Source organism: Haliotis rufescens, unplaced genomic scaffold (genome assembly GCF_023055435.1).
Source record: "Haliotis rufescens isolate VD_foot unplaced genomic scaffold, xgHalRufe1.0.p SCAF_20, whole genome shotgun sequence".
Taxonomy (NCBI): Eukaryota; Metazoa; Mollusca; class Gastropoda; order Lepetellida; family Haliotidae; genus Haliotis; species Haliotis rufescens.
The window spans coordinates 17,569,513-17,585,536 of NW_025963891.1; the positions used below are offsets into that span (position 1 = coordinate 17,569,513).

Genomic DNA, 16,024 nt, shown 5'->3' on the forward strand with positions numbered 1-16,024 from the left:
ACTTCATTTACAACACTAAAGTATATCAACATGCCTTCATATACACCACTAAAGTATACTAATATGTCTTCATATACACTACTAAAGTATATTATTGTACGTTTATATACGACTCTAAAGTATACTAATATGACTTCATTAACAACACTAAAGTATATTAACATGCATTCATATACACCACTAAAGTATACTAATATGTCTTCATATACACCACTAAAGTATATTATTATGCGTTTATATACGCCTCTAAAGTATATTAATATGACTTCATTAACAACACTAAAGTATATTAATATGTCTTCATATACACCATTAAAGTATAATGATATGTCTTTATAAACAACACTCATGTATACTAATGTGTCTTCATATACACTACTGAAGTATTTATTATGTCAGTTGTTTGTTTCATGTTTTAACATTGTTTATTCATCATAAGTATTCTTCGGTTTGCCTCTGTATTGTGACAATGGCAAGTTACATAATACACGACAACAGACAAGACGAGAGCTAACAGTGATGTAACGTTCATAATGAGTCTCCCAATGTCTGATCTGAAAGTGGGCACGGGTGGCCCGTCGTCTAAAGCGCCACAATTCGCTTAGCAGGTTTGCGTCCCTTGAGCGCGCCAGAAACCAATCATCGTGGGTTCGAATCCCGGTTCGCCCCAATTATGTTTCTAGGTTTGTCAGCACCATACCCGTGCTTGTTAGTTTCACCTTAGGTAAACGCCTAAGACCGGCATCACTTCGGGCTTTCCTCCCACGTTAAGCTGACACGCCGTGATAAAACTGGAATACTGTTCAAAGCGGCGTTAAACCCATTCACTCTTATCTTACAGAGTAGTATACTCATATGATGTGTTTAAGGTCATAAATTCCACAGGGAAGTATTTGAGAGCCAGCCAGCTGTGTAGTGTTGACACAGGACGTTGAGCCGACATTAAGAATGGCCCCGATCCCGGGCCATGACGCGTAGGTAAAGCGCTGCCGGATTAAGTCAGATAAACAAATATTGTTTACAGGAATGGAAATAAATGTGTCAAGCATGCAGACATGATTCTGATACATGTTGTTTCCTCTTATCCCTTCTCCTTCATCAAAGATGTCCTTATTGAATCTGGAAATGATTGATGTCGCCTCAGTTGTTTGTGTTCTATGTCAGCTCAATGTCATGAATACTCTTCTGTGGGACTTTGTTGAAGGTATGGACGGTACTCCCTTGTGTTTGATGAAGACTACAACTCAGATTGTATGGATAATCAGAATGCCAAATATATTGTTGAATACGTATTTGAAGGTCATGGTTACTATAAATTCCGACCAATCTGTAGGGGGAAATATTTCGTCTGTAAGAAGATTTCTAATCCTTTTACTCATCCTTTGCAAACCGCATGGAGCTATATCAGGGTTTGAAAGTTGGCAGGGGATTTACAGTGGTATTTTAAGGGATTGAAAAGAACTTGTAGCATATGTATTTATATATCAATACAGACTAGCAGCATTTAGCTAAAATACCCCTGTTGGGAATCCGGGTAAAAGTTGCCCCCATGCAAGAAACAGACTGAAATGGGGATCGGGTGGTCAGACTCGCAGACTTGGGACCCGTGAAGATCTGGGTTAGAATGTGTTTTCAGCAACCCATGCTTGCCGTGAGATGAAACTATGCCTGTCGTAAGAGGCAACCAACGGGATCGGGTGGTCAGGCTCGCTGACTTGATTGATGTATGTCATCGTATCTAAATTGCGTGAATCGATGCTCATGATGTCAATCACTTGATTGTGTGGTCCAGCCTCGATTATTTACAGATCGCCGTCATGTAGCTGGAATAGAGCTGAGGGCGGCGTTAAACAACAAACAAACAAACAATTAAACAAACACTGATTTGGCTGAGAGTTCATGCTTCCAGTCAATGGCTTGCCTTGTTCAGACTCAAGCTGTTGTAGCATTAATCATCGTTTACTCACTAAGAAACAATCCAGTTATTAGAATATTATTATATCGTATGTAAACTGTATCATGTCTCCAACTGTAACAACGGCGGATCAAAGGTTGTCTCTACACTGCCATTGGGCTTTGCATTTCACGATACATACTCATACTGAATGTAACTGTATTTAACCTTTTAACATCTTTCGTAGACATTTTGAAGTTGCAAAAACATGAAAACATGACACGTCTATGGATAGCAACTTCTGTATTGCTTGTAACGACGTTTCAAAGCTCTGCCTTGTCCCCTAAATATTTTTATTGGTAAAATAGTTAAACTCACAACCATTTTTTAATGCACAAAAAGTTTTACGATTGAGGCAGTGTTTATGTCAGATGACTATAGCCATACTAACATGAGTCATATGATTGGTCAATTCAAATGCACAACGTTATCAGATTATAACAAGTTGCCGAAATCCTCTGACAACGGCAGTTACGTCATGGCATTCCAGTCAGCGATATGTCTCCAGGTCGCGGCAGTGCGTTAAGCAGGGAAACGCCTTTTATCTTGACATGCAAAACGATATCAGCCCCTTTGCGTTTTAAAATATATTTGACCCATTGACGTCGAATGCAAAAAAACATCCAAATACATCCTCTAGCTCAACATATAAATACAAAGTAAACAAAGTATACCACAGCAGTCGTGCATATGCATTAATACCACTTAAGATATTGTGCCATTATTATCATACTTATATCCTTTGTTGTATTTTTGAACAGGCTTACAAATAAATAAACACCAGTAATATATAGTTTCATTTCTTATTGTAGGAAATAAATTTCTTTTATGGTTTATCAGGCTGATCGCAAGTTCGTAATTAATTTCCAGCGGTGTATGTTATCAGCGCATAGAAAAGTGTCGCAGTTAACCTCCGTGGCCACGATATCTACAGCTCTAACACTGGAGTGTCGTTACATAGAAACAAATAGGGGCTACCTGTTTCGACATATATAGGGCTGATTTATGGTGAGGGCTTGAAGCACGAACATTGACAGTTGTTTCTCTTTGACCTCAGGATCTGACGTGACTTCGGCGCACTAACTAACATGGAGACCGCCATCTTGGGTGGATTAACCTGCAACATGATGTGATTGAAAGTTTGAATATTGGATACCCTTCCTCACAAAATGGCATCTAAACTCCGGATTTATATTTGGATGTGTGTTGTTCTTTGTGCAACAACGATTACAGGTAAGTCAGCGGCTGCATGGTCATATTGCAGGTATCGGGGAAAGGTATGCTCAACCACTTTGTAAGGTACGTCCCATCAGGGACCATTTTCCGATATGGGGTCGGTATATACTCTTTAACTCAACCACTATGATATTGATTCTCACAGATAATAATCATTATTGAGGTAAATAAAACATTGAAACTTTCTGGATCAGTATTTGATCGGTCTAGTTTAATTTTGACTTTGAGAATTTATGTTATAATTTAGTTTTTTAATCACTGAAATGTAATGAAGGGTTCAATGTTGATAATATATCTAGCATTGTTGTTTCCAGAACATGGGCTGAATACTATTGCAGGATTTGGGTTGATATTTGAGTAGGATGTGTATTTAGTATTTAGCTCTGCTGTCATCACCAATATAAATAGTATGTTAAAGTCTCTCTATCTATCTCACGTGTCTATCTATCTATCTATCTATCTATCTATCTATCTATCTATCTATCTATCTATCTATCTATCTATCTATCTATCTATCTATACGCGGTGAAAAATAACGGTGAACACTCTGTTCACAAGGTCCTAGTGTCACGCCCGAGAGGATGGGATATACCACCCTGACACGCCAGTCGTGTTCACGAGGTCCTAGTGTCACGCTGAAGTAGGTGGAATATACCACACTGACACACCAGTTGTGTTCACGAGGTCCTAGTGTCACGGTGAAGTAGGTGTGATATACCACACTGACACACAAGCTGTGTTCACGAGGTCCTAGTGTTACGCTGAAGTAGGTGGGATATACCACACTGACACACCAGTTGTGTTCACAGGGTCCTAGTGTCATGCTGAAGTAGGTGTGATATACCACACTGATACACCAGTCGTGTTCACGCGGTCTTAGAGTCACGCTGAAGTAGGTGGGATATACCACACCAGTCGTGTTCACGAGGTCCTAGTGTCACGCTGAAGTAGGTGTGATATACCACACTGACACACAAGCTGTGTTCACGAGGTCCTAGTGTCACGGTGAAGTAGTTGGGATATACCACACTGACACACAAGCTGTGTTCACGAGATCCTAGTGTCACGGTGAAGTAGTTGGGATATACCACACTGACACACCAGTCGTGTTCACGAGATCCTAGTGTCACGGTGAAGTAGTTGGGATATACCACACCGATACACCAGTCGTGTTCACGGGGTCCTAGTGTCACGCTGAAATAGGTGGGATATACCACACTGATACACCAAGCGTGTTCACAGGGTCCTAGTGTCATGCTGAAATAGGTGGGATATACCACACTGATACACAAGCTGTGTTCACGAGGTCCTAGTGTCACGGTGAAGTAGTTGGGATATACCACACTGATACACCAGTCGTGTTCACGCGGTCTTAGAGTCATGCTGACCATATTGAAATTTAGAATTTGAAATTTGAAAAATTCATTTTGCGTTTCCATGGAAATCAGTTTGAAATAAGTTCTTACAGGAGGATTGAGTTCGGGTGCTGACTTCAGAAACGTTATTGAACATATTGAATGACTGGTTTTCCGGAGCTCTCGTGTATTACTATACCCATGTCATAATCTTTTTCATAGAAACAAAGGGATGTTTTATCCTTCATCCAGTAAAAGTGTCGTACTGTACGGCTACAGCTATGTTACAGTGCGGGATGGATGTAGGTGATAGTGTTTTATATGCATAACATAGATGCATGCATAACTAGTTACAACTTTGTGTCAGTATTATAATACGTGGTTAAGGCGTGTTTCGTGGTTGTTCAGTGTTGAGAGAGACAACTCGTATTGCATGTCTCAACACGCCACGCTGAATATTTAAACTATGCGGGTTAACGATCAATTACCACAACAAGTCATGATATGTATGTGGGAAATCAACACATATAGAATACCTTTGGAGTTTGGAGTCGCGGGGATTTCGTCGCTGGATGTCCTGAAGAAATGAGAAGTGCGGGTCCCTTCCTTTCAGAAAGAAACTGGCATGTTTCTTGAAGCAGGACCAAAGAAAATACACTTCCGCTAAAACTATTCACAAGTGATGACTTATTTTTGTATTGTGTTTATTAATATTGCTTGCACTGTACAAGTCTATAGTGACATATCAGTTGTCTGATTCTGAGGTGAGGTGAAATTGGGTTTAACGTCGCGTCCAAGATTATCGCACTTATATAGCGACGTGCATGCACGTGTATGTGTGTGTGTGTGTGGCTGCTTGTACTAGTCCGGACTGATGCCGATTTATAGTGCTAGCTCACTGAGATACCATGCCGCAGTTTAACATGAATACCCCACTCAGACACAGTATACTGACTCCGAGCCGACCAGTCCTTGTTTTAGCCCCTTAATGCCGAGCGCCAGACAGGGTAACAACAAGTACAATCTTTTAACGTCTTTTTGTATGACGCGGCCCGGGATCGAACCCTGGACCTTCCGCTCTCCGGGCGGTCTGATTCTGAGAGTAAACTTTAAAAGTGATCATCGCCACAATCTTGTTATTCCAGAAGTAACATCTTCCTGTAGCGTCCAGCCTCCTCAGAAAGTGCAGGTGAAAGAGACAGACGGGACAGGTAGATTCTTCTCCAACCCATACCTGACACACCCACAATCCCAATTGAAAATATACTTACTGTACAGTAATAAGAATAGACTTCTGAAGGCTAACCCAGTGAGAGCCTAATTAGTGGATTTAAGGATTCAAGGAAAACTCTTGAAGTGTCCCTATGTCGTTACGTTGGAATAATCAATATGGAATTAATGTTACAGCGTTCGCTGCTTCTGCAGTAAAGGCTATGAAAGAGGTGTATAGTCAAAATTTGGTTTCATAATTGTAACTGTTTAAGAAAATGGTTTTGCTTTTGGAAAGGGTTTTGTCGCTTTTAATTAAATATATATAAAATAATACTTGTCAGAATGAAGATTTCGTATGAGCGATGTATGATTTTCTGCGCCCCAGGTCATGTAATATTTAGCATCAACACCCCATCTACAACCAAGTGGGCGTTCACAGTCCGTGAACCTGTCAGCATCCGGACCGAGTTGACGTCATACTTCAGCCTCACCAGTAACACCACCTCCACCACCTTCACCATCAACAAGACGCTGGACTTGGAGGCGATATACGAGAAATGGGTATATACTCATGACGTGTAGATTCGTTCTCTCAAGCTGTATGGCCTTAGATTGCAATGCGTGTGTTTTGCTCCACCGTCCCAGTAACAGAGCTGGATGCAAAATAATCACTCACAGAGACGCCAGCGTCCTTAGTGTGACCAATAATCAGTCAGATCACTCTTCAAAATGAGAGAATCTGACTAAAACAGAAACGTCCAAAAATCACGAAAACAAATTCAGTGTGCCCCCAAAAAACAGCTCTCAGTAGCGCGTCTGTACGGAAGCCTTTTAGTATCTTGACATTTCAAGTCATTAGATTGCTAAAAGCGGCGTAAAACCATACTCACTCACTGTAAAATAAACACACTTGTGTCGCGTTCACACGTGACCTGGCACTGTAGTTTCGATCGTCAGCTGATCCCCGTTTCACAAAAGACATGCGCAAAAGTAAAATCTACATTTTGTAGTCAACTAAAGAAGATCTTCAACACCTTATAATGTAAGGAAATATTATTACATGTTTTTACCCAATGATCAACAGGGACAGACTAACTAGGCATCATCTGTTAAACATCAGCTTTATTCGTGTGGTAATGCAACATGGCGTTCTGTTGACCCATTTTCAAGCATGACTTTGCATCTGCCTAATTATTCGGTTGTCAAACTGCGCCTTGTTGCAATCCTTCGCAGCAAATGTTGTTGTGCTCTCTGATAATGATGTGTAACGATTCCGTCACGATACATCCAAACACGGGTTTTCAAACACTTCGTGCACAGTCATCTTGCCCATGACTGTATGCCTCTGTCCGTTCATCATGAAATTAAGGTCCTATCGGGGTTGCCAAATCATTTTGTACAGGAATATTTCAATCCGTATTTGTTGTGTGATTTTTTTTATCATCAACAGTTGATATTTTAGTCTAAATCGATCAAGGGAAATTAAGCTTGGTTTACTCCTGATAATATTTCTAATAGTTACATTATATTAATGAGAAATTTTTGATTATCTTCAAAAGAACAAACTAATACATTGTGTCGGTACATGTTATAAGACGTAGAAACTCTGTCTTTTTTTCAGGGCGAACAACTCGTGTTTGTCACGTTTTCCTTCACATGTACGGAAAACGGTACGCCAGTGGGGGTAAGTCTTGTCATCACCTAAATAAGGCTACACTGTAAATTGTCTTTCAACTTCAGTGTCCTCCAATGATATTTGAGAAACTCATAGAGTGATGTAATGATGTTTCAAGGGTTCGTTGGAGAGGTTTGTCACGGTCACACCAGTCAACGAGTTCGACCCGGAGTTCATCAACGCCCCATTCACCATCAACGTGACAGAGGTATTACATTACGTATATAGGTAAACGATATACGGTTAATGAGCCTGCGCTTCATATTGTGAACTAGTTGTCCCTACAGTAGCTCCTTGTTAATAACATCAGTCGTGTTATATCCACTACATATGTCAACCAGTTCCATATGCCGGACCTTACTTGTATTTGTCTTCGCAGAACACCGCTCTCAACCAGCCGGTGTTTAAGCTGAAGGACCACGCCCAAGACAGGGACGTCAACCCTAACCAGGAGGAGATATATGGCTTCAATATCAACCCGTACTACAACCCAGATGTAAGTCCTCTATCACCCCTTACTTCAACCCAGATGTAAGTCATCTATCACTCATTACTTCAACCCAGATGTAAGTCATGTATCACTCATTACTACAACGCAGATGTAAGTCCACTATCGCCCCTTACTTCAACCCAGATGTAAGTCCTATATGAACCTTACTTCAACCCAGATGTAAGTCCTATATCATTCCTTACTTCAACCCCGATGTATGTTCTATATCACCCCTTAAGTCCTATGTTAACCCATATTTCTTCCAAAACTTTTTTAACACACCTGCGCCACAAAAAAAAGGAAACCCTATTCAATCTGTACTTTTACTCAGGTTTTATTCAATTTTAACCTCAACCTTTTTTTCTGAGATACCACCATTAGCACTTAAATAGCGTGAATTTGACTAAGTGATTGTATTCCTGGTTTCAGTTAGATGGGAGGTTGCATTTCACAATCACACAGACACAGACTGGAGACATCGGCGTCGCGCAGAATCTGGACTTCGAAGCCATGACCATCAAACACTACGTGTTGAACGTGTCAGTGCAGGTGAGCTTTGTGGTCTGTTACTCGTCTTACTTGAAACTTGCTGCAGAGTAGGTTGCTAACTCATGATTGTGACAATGTTCTGTTCTGTATTTTCTGTTCTGTATGTTCTGTTTGTTGTGTTCTGTTCTGTTTATTCTGTTCTGTTCTGCTCTGCTCTGTTCTGTTCTGTTATGTATGTTCTGTTTTGTTCAGTATGTTCTGTTCTGGTCTTGTCTGTTTATTCTGTTCTGTTCTGTACGTTCTGTTCTGTTCTGTATGTTCTGTTCTGTTCTGCTCTGCTCTGTTCTGTTATGTATGTTCTGTTTTGTTCAGTATGTTCTGTTCTGGTCTTGTCTGTTTATTCTGTTCTGTTCTGTACGTTCTGTTCTGTTCTGTTCTGTATGTTCTGTTCTGTTCTGCTCTGCTCTGTTCTTTTCTGTATGTTCTGTTTTGTTCAGTATGTTCTGTTCTGGTCTTGTCTGTTTATTCTGTTCTGTTCTGTACGTTCTGTTCTGTTCTGTTCTGTATGTTCTGTTCTGTTCTGTTCTGCTCTGCTCTGTTCTTTTCTGTTTATTCTGTTTATCCTGTTCTGTTCTGTTCTGTATGTTCTGTTCTGGTCTGTTCTGCTCTGCTCTGCTCTGCTCTGTTCTTTTCTGTATGTTCTGTTTATCCTGTTCTGTTCTGGATGTTCTGTTCTGTATGTTCTGTTCTGTTCTGCTCTGTTCTTTTCTGTATGTTCTGTTTATCCTGTTCTGTTCTGTTCTGTATGTTCTGTTCTGGTCTGTTATGCTCTGCTCTGCTCTGTTCTGTTCTTTTCTGTATGTTCTGTTCTGTTCTGCTCTGCTCTGTTCTTTTCTGTATGTTCTGTTTATCCTGTTCTGTATGTTCTGTTCTGCTCTGCTCTGTTCTTTTCTGTATGTTCTGTTTATCCTGTTCTGTTCTGGATGTTCTGTTCTGTTCTGTATGTTCTGTTCTGCTTCGTTCTATTCTGTGCGGTATGTCTTGTTCTGTTCTGTTCTGTATGTTCTGTTCTGTATATTCTGTTCTGTATGTTCTGTTTTGTATTTTGTGTATTGCCATGCTAAATATGGTGTGTTGTGTTGTGTTTCTAGGTTTGTCAGTACTATACCTGTGCTCGTGGGTTACACCAAAGTGGTAAACGTCTGACACTTGAATCACGTCGGGCTTTCCTCCTAAATCAATCTGTCCTGTCTTGATATAACAGCAATGCTTGTCAAAGCGGCTTCAAAACACAACTCGCTTGCTCCATGTTATACAGATGAATTGTATGATGCGTCCTCATTAACGTATGATGTGATGTTGTTGCATCCAGGACATTGGTAAGCGGGAATCTTTCACCGCCATGACAGTCAACATCCTTGATGCCGACGACCAGGATCCCGAGTTCTACAACGAGATATGCAAGCCGGGGCAGTGTTATACGTCATACTCCGCCTCCGTCCCCGACACGTTTGTGGTGAGTACGGCTAGTTGGAGCCAGTTAGTTACACCCCGTTTTCGATGCACAGATGCGGGTTTGCCAGGCTATCGGTAACTTGGGGTGTGATATAGGGGTGATTGGTCACACCCCGTTTTCGATGCACAGATGCGGGTTTGCCAGGCTATCGGTAACTTGGGGTGAGATATAGGGGTGATTGGTCACATCCCGTTTTCGTTGCACAGATGCGGGTTTGCCAGGCTATCGGTAACTTGGGGTGGGATATAGGGGTGATTGGTCACATCCCGTTTTCGTTGCACAGATGCGGGTTTGCCAGGCTATCGGTAACTTGGGGTGTGATATAGGGGTGATTGGTCACATCCCGTTTTCGTTGCACAGATGCGGGTTTGCCAGGCTATCGGTAACTTGGGGTGTGATATAGGGGTGATTGGTCACATCCCGTTTTCGTTGCACAGATGCGGGTTTGCCAGGCTATCGGTAACTTGGGGTGTGATATAGGGGTGATTGGTCACACCCCGTTTTCGATGCACAGATGCGGGTTTGCCAGGCTATCGGTAACTTGGGGTGTGATATAGGGGTGAATGGTCACACCCCGTTTTCGATGCACAGATGCGGGTTTGCCAGGCTATCGGTAACTTGGGGTGAGATATAGGGGTGATTGGTCACATCCCGTTTTCGTTGCACAGATGCGGGTTTGCCAGGCTATCGGTAACTTGGGGTGGGATATAGGGGTGATTGGTCACATCCCGTTTTCGTTGCACAGATGCGGGTTTGCCAGGCTATCGGTAACTTGGGGTGTGATATAGGGGTGATTGGTCACATCCCGTTTTCGTTGCACTGATGCGGGTTTGCCAGGGCATCGGGGGGTGGTATATAGGGGTGATTGGTCACACCCCGTTTTCGTTACGCACAGGCTTGTGGTTGGTATGGGTAGCTGAGGATAGGATATAGGTGTGTTTGGTCGCAACCCGTTTGATTGCAGAAGGGTATTAGGACCTACGGTAGAGGAAACAATATGTACAGTAAAGTGCCATTTTATTTATGCCTGTTCCTTTAAACATCATTCTCTGTTACAAATATCATGTTTTAGTTTAAATAGTGGAAACAACAGATCGAAATATTTTAAGCAAATCAACTGGACTCAAATCTTCAAATAAAATATTCGTTTTGCATACGAATTGGAATTTCTGCTCGGATTGGCAAGGTAAATTGGCCAAGAAGTTTAAGTTAAGCTTCGGGTAAATAGATGATCTGATATTGTTCAATGACCATCAATTAGCAAATCAAGTGACAAAAACTCTCCACAAGACTGTATGAGAAGCAGATCCAGCCTTTGGTGTCGGAAGGTCGGTGCCAGAGGGGGATGGTCTGTTCCAGAGGGGGAAGGTCGGTGCCAGAGGGGGAAGGTCTGTTCCAGAGGGGGAAGGTCGGTGCCAGAGGGGGAAGGTCTGTTCCAGAGGGGGAAGGTCGGTGCCAGAGGGGGATGGTCTGTTCCAGAGGGGGATGGTCGGTTCCAGAGGGTGAAGGTCGGTGCCAGAGGGGGAGGTCGGTGCCAGAGGGTGAAGGTCGGTGCCAGAGGGGGGAGGACGGTGTCAGAGGGGGAAGGTCGGTGTCAGAGGGGGAAGGTCGGTGCCAGAGGGTGAAGGTCGGTGCCAGAGGGGGATGGTCGGTTCCAGAGGGTGAAGGTCGGTGCCAGAGGGTGAAGGTCGGTGCCAGAGGGTGAAGGTCGGTTCCAGAGGGTGAAGGTCGGTGCCAGAGGGGGAGGTCGGTGCCAGAGGGGGAAGGTCGGTGCCAGAGGGGGAAGGTCGGTGCCAGAGGGGGAAGGTCGGGCACGTGACATTGGATGACGAATTGCAACACAAATGATCCCGGTGATGAATCCTGTTGCTTCTATTTCAGGGTCAGATAGAGAACATCCTCCCAAACAAGATCATAGCGCGAGACAGGGACACACTCAACTACAGCGTGTCCTACCATCTCAAGGGAAGTAAGTCCAGCTTCTACCATTTACTTAATAAACCTCCAACTGTCGTCCTCAAACACTGTAACGTTATTGCAATATTTCAGCTAATCCGTCTGGGTACGATGCCTACTTCAGCCAGAACAGCGTAACTGGCGATGTGAACGTCACCCAACCCTTGCAGACTGTAAATGGAAACCTTGCTCAGATAGTCCTGTTTCTACAGGTGAGGTTCAAGGCCGGACTGCCCCGTTTGATAAATTGAATCGGGTTATTCAAAAAAGTATTATACATGTGCGTCGCCTTTCTCAGATATCATTATCTAGTTCTATTTATTTTGATAACATGGAGACAATGAACTAATACATAATTACATGTTACTGTGTAAAAGTATTATACATGTACGTCGCCTTTCTCAGATATCATTATCTAGTTCTATATATGTTGATTACATTGAGACAATGAAGTTATACATAATTACATGTTACTGTGTGAGATAATGTTGTGTGACGTTGCAGTTCGTTTTTTTATTCTAAAAATCAGTGTGAGAAAAGTGATATTTTCATTGCAGTGAACATAACACTTGATATGTCACTGCAGTGAACATAACACTTTGACGGAACTCTTGCCATACAAGAGTTACCTCCCCTTAAATTGTCTCCCTTTATCGTAAGTGTCTAGCCCGTACACAAACTGTTGACATCCTTTTTACGTTAGTTCCACATTGACAGGACAAAATAATGACACATTGACTTTTTTGAGTAAATATCACTACTTGCCGTTCGTTATTCCCTCGAAAATGTAAATTTCACATTTAACTCGTCAATCGAGACTGTTCGCTTCGCAAAGTGCCATTTTAGTTACTTGACCAGCGTGTATTTTCGCTTCCAACAGCGCTCTCTTAGTTTCCAAGAATATGTTTGGCTAAAGATGAATTTGTATAAAATCATTTCGAAATGTATGATAAAAAATTATATGTTTTTTTAAGATTTTGCAAACACGAAACTACTTTTTAAGTCGGAAATACAAGGGGTGGTGAACCGTCCCTGTGTGTTAGGTAGGGAGAATTTACGTTTTAAGGTTTTACATTTGTAATGAAATAATTTGACAAACAGAAACTACACAAAAGTATATGATAAATGGGATCTCGTGACGGTGGAAAAGGCGATACTAGTATTTCACGAGACACATGAAATATCCTCTATATTCTAGTTGTGTGTGTCTCATTCAGGCGAAGGAGGTTTCCGTTCAGCAGAGGGCGACTACAACCACGTTCCAGGTGAACATTCAAGGCAGAGCTACCACCACAGTAGGAACTACTGCAAAGACTGGAGCTTTAAAGGAGGAAGGCGACAACACTCTTATGATCGTCCTTATAGTGCTGGCGGTCATCGTCTTCGTAATGGCAGTGTCGTTCCTTGGCGTGGTCATCTACTTAAAGAAACACAAGCGTCCAGTCAGCCCATCGGTCTCGCCGTCCGTCAGCGAGAACATGACGGACGTGGATGACTTATCCATGGACGGGAAGGACCAGTGGCCGAAGATGACGACAGCTCAGCTGGAAGCACTGCCCGACAAAGGAAGAGGGCAGGAGTTACCCTCCTTGAAGGACATGGGCACCGGAACCGGAAATGAGAAGAAGAACCGCAGAAGGAGAAGAAAGAAGGAGAGGATGAGTGAGGAGTTTGATGGAACACAGGAGTTTGAAGGCAGCGCAGATGCGGAGTTCTTCTCTAGGAAGAAAACGCGTATTAAGCAATCTTCTCGCAGTAAAGAGAAGACCGACCCTAAATACTGGATAACTGTTGACAATGACTACTGATAAAGTCCCGAGATGAGATAACCTGTATTAAACCACTCCAGGAAAGAGTGTAACAGTGACAATTGTTATATTTTCGAGTAAAGCTCTTCCATCAGTTTACCAACCCGTCCAAAGATGAATATGCCTTCGTCTGAATCTCAGATCTAGTCGTCAAGTTTTTTTGTGATATTTTTTGGAAATGTTGAAAACCCTTTCTTCAGAAAACATACAGTGACTTCAGCATTTCACACACCTATATGCTCCTGTAAATATATACCGTTTGGTAACTTATACACCCATGTGCGATCTGTGATACAAAGCAAAAATAGCATTATATTTATACACCCCTATTAACGCATTATACCGTAGAAGTTTGTATGAACTCCGTTGGTGTCAGGAATTTACATGCATTTTGTTTTTGTTTATTTTGTTTGGGCGTCCAATGATAATATAGCCTAGTTAGTAAATACTTTCATCAAGTGATGTTACATATATCAGTGAAAGAGTTTCACAAGAATTGTCGTGTTTTGCTGAATCTTTAGTTTCACAACTTTTATCAGCCACATGTGAAACTTGTACCTTCAAGATAATTTTACATGTTACCATTTCATGGAACTTAACTGTTTTTCTTGTTTTCTTAAGCACATATTTAACATACGCCTTTTTCCTAAAATGTCCGTGTTCTGACTTGAGTCGTCTAAAATATATTTTGTTGGTTTATGTTCAAGAGGCATTAATATTAATATTCTGAGAAAATACCAGTTAATTCACCAAGACGTGTTTCAAAATGCTACATGATTCACAACGTTGATGAGATTTAAACCAGTCATTATGAAAGATTAAATAGTCTTAATCGAAGGCCTGCTGTGTCTGTAGTGTATATCGACATGTATGCATTTTGCATTTGAATGGCTAGATGTATTTATAATAGAAACATAATTATGCTGTGAATATTATATTTTATCTTATTGTAAATTATAGAAATAAATATATAGAAATAAATGTCAACGACCATACCATACTAGTTGTTTATCGTTTAGTGATTTCCCGTTACAGTTTATGGTGTTATGGGGGTGCGGGTGCGGGTGGGGGTGCACCCGTGGCCGCACCCGCACCCACACCCCCACCCCCACCCCCACCGCTGCACAAAAGTTGGTCATTTGGGCATCCCAGAAACGGTTATCTCCAAAACGCTTACATGCCAAAACACCTACAGCCCGGTACCAACTGTGAACTTTGTTGTTATAAGCTGTGTTTTGGCGTTTTGGCATGCAGGCGATTTGGGAGGACACCCCAGAAACCTTTGATCGTGGGTCCGAATCCCGGTTCGCCCCGATTATGTTTCTAGTTTGTCGAGCACCCGTGCTCGTGGGTTTCACCAAAGTAGTAAACGTCTGAGACCTGCATCACCTCGGACTTTCCTCCCACACCAAACTGACACGCCGCGATATAACTGGAATACTGTTAAAAGCGGCGTTAAACCAAACTCACTCACTCACTATCGTGTTATGAGTTGTAATTCTGTCAAACATAATGCAGGCAAACCGGAACTAATCCAATGTCGTCACTTCCGTATTACTGAAAGGACCGCCAGGATACCACGTGTGCTCCGAACTAATCCAATGTCGTCACTTCCGTATTACTGAAAGGACCGTCAGGATACCACGTGTGCTCCGAACTAATCCAATGTCGTCACTTCCGTATTACTGAAAGAACCGTCAGGATACCACGTGTGCTCCGAACTAATCCAATGTCGTCACTTCCGTATTACTGAAAGGACCGTCAGGATACCACGTGTGCTCCGAACTAATCCAATGTCGTCACTTCCGTATTACTGAAAGGACCGTCAGGATACCACGTGTGCTCCGAACTAATCCAATGTCGTCACTTCCGTATTACTGAAAGAACCGTCAGGATACAACGTGTGCTCAGGACCCTCATGACTTCAGGTACCAGTGGAGAAAAGTCAATATTCCTTCCAGTGCAAGGACTGTCACGACGCCAGGTGTTCTTGGAGAACAAGGTGCCTGCATCGCATGTACCACCGGTCGTACGTGAATGGCTGTCATTATCCAGCTGTTCATAATTAAACCATTAGTTCATATTATTTGTAAATTTGTATACAACTTGCATCAGATGATGCCGATGACGTTATCAAACAATTAACGGTCATGGTGCTGGTCTGTTGTATCTGGACAAATGGATATTTTCGACAAGTGTTCATTACAGTATAAGTTGTAGCAGGATCACAAAGGGTACATGGTGTTTTATGCATCCCTCGTTAGGTTTTATACGTAAAACCCCATGTATCCCGAGTGATCCTGCTACAACGAATTTATCTCACCGACATGATT

The 16,024-nt window shown here is 42.2% G+C and overlaps 1 protein-coding gene across 2 annotated transcripts in view; it reads left to right on the top strand.

The window, feature by feature from the left end:
* Window positions 1-14,686, top strand: part of LOC124133551 (cadherin-99C-like) — a 21,064-nt gene extending 6,378 nt beyond the window's left edge. For both annotated transcript variants that reach the window (XM_048400896.1, XM_048400897.1), the window contains exons 2-12: window positions 3,012-3,187; window positions 5,691-5,756; window positions 6,143-6,318; window positions 7,379-7,441; window positions 7,551-7,640; window positions 7,812-7,928; window positions 8,352-8,471; window positions 9,784-9,927; window positions 11,809-11,896; window positions 11,977-12,095; window positions 13,101-14,686. In XM_048400896.1, coding sequence (XP_048256853.1) covers window positions 3,124-3,187; window positions 5,691-5,756; window positions 6,143-6,318; window positions 7,379-7,441; window positions 7,551-7,640; window positions 7,812-7,928; window positions 8,352-8,471; window positions 9,784-9,927; window positions 11,809-11,896; window positions 11,977-12,095; window positions 13,101-13,691 — 1,638 coding nt within the window. In that variant the 5' untranslated portion in view covers window positions 3,012-3,123 and the 3' untranslated portion in view covers window positions 13,692-14,686. The remainder of the gene's footprint in view (window positions 1-3,011; window positions 3,188-5,690; window positions 5,757-6,142; window positions 6,319-7,378; window positions 7,442-7,550; window positions 7,641-7,811; window positions 7,929-8,351; window positions 8,472-9,783; window positions 9,928-11,808; window positions 11,897-11,976; window positions 12,096-13,100) is intronic.
* Window positions 14,687-16,024: the final 1,338 nt, after the last annotated feature.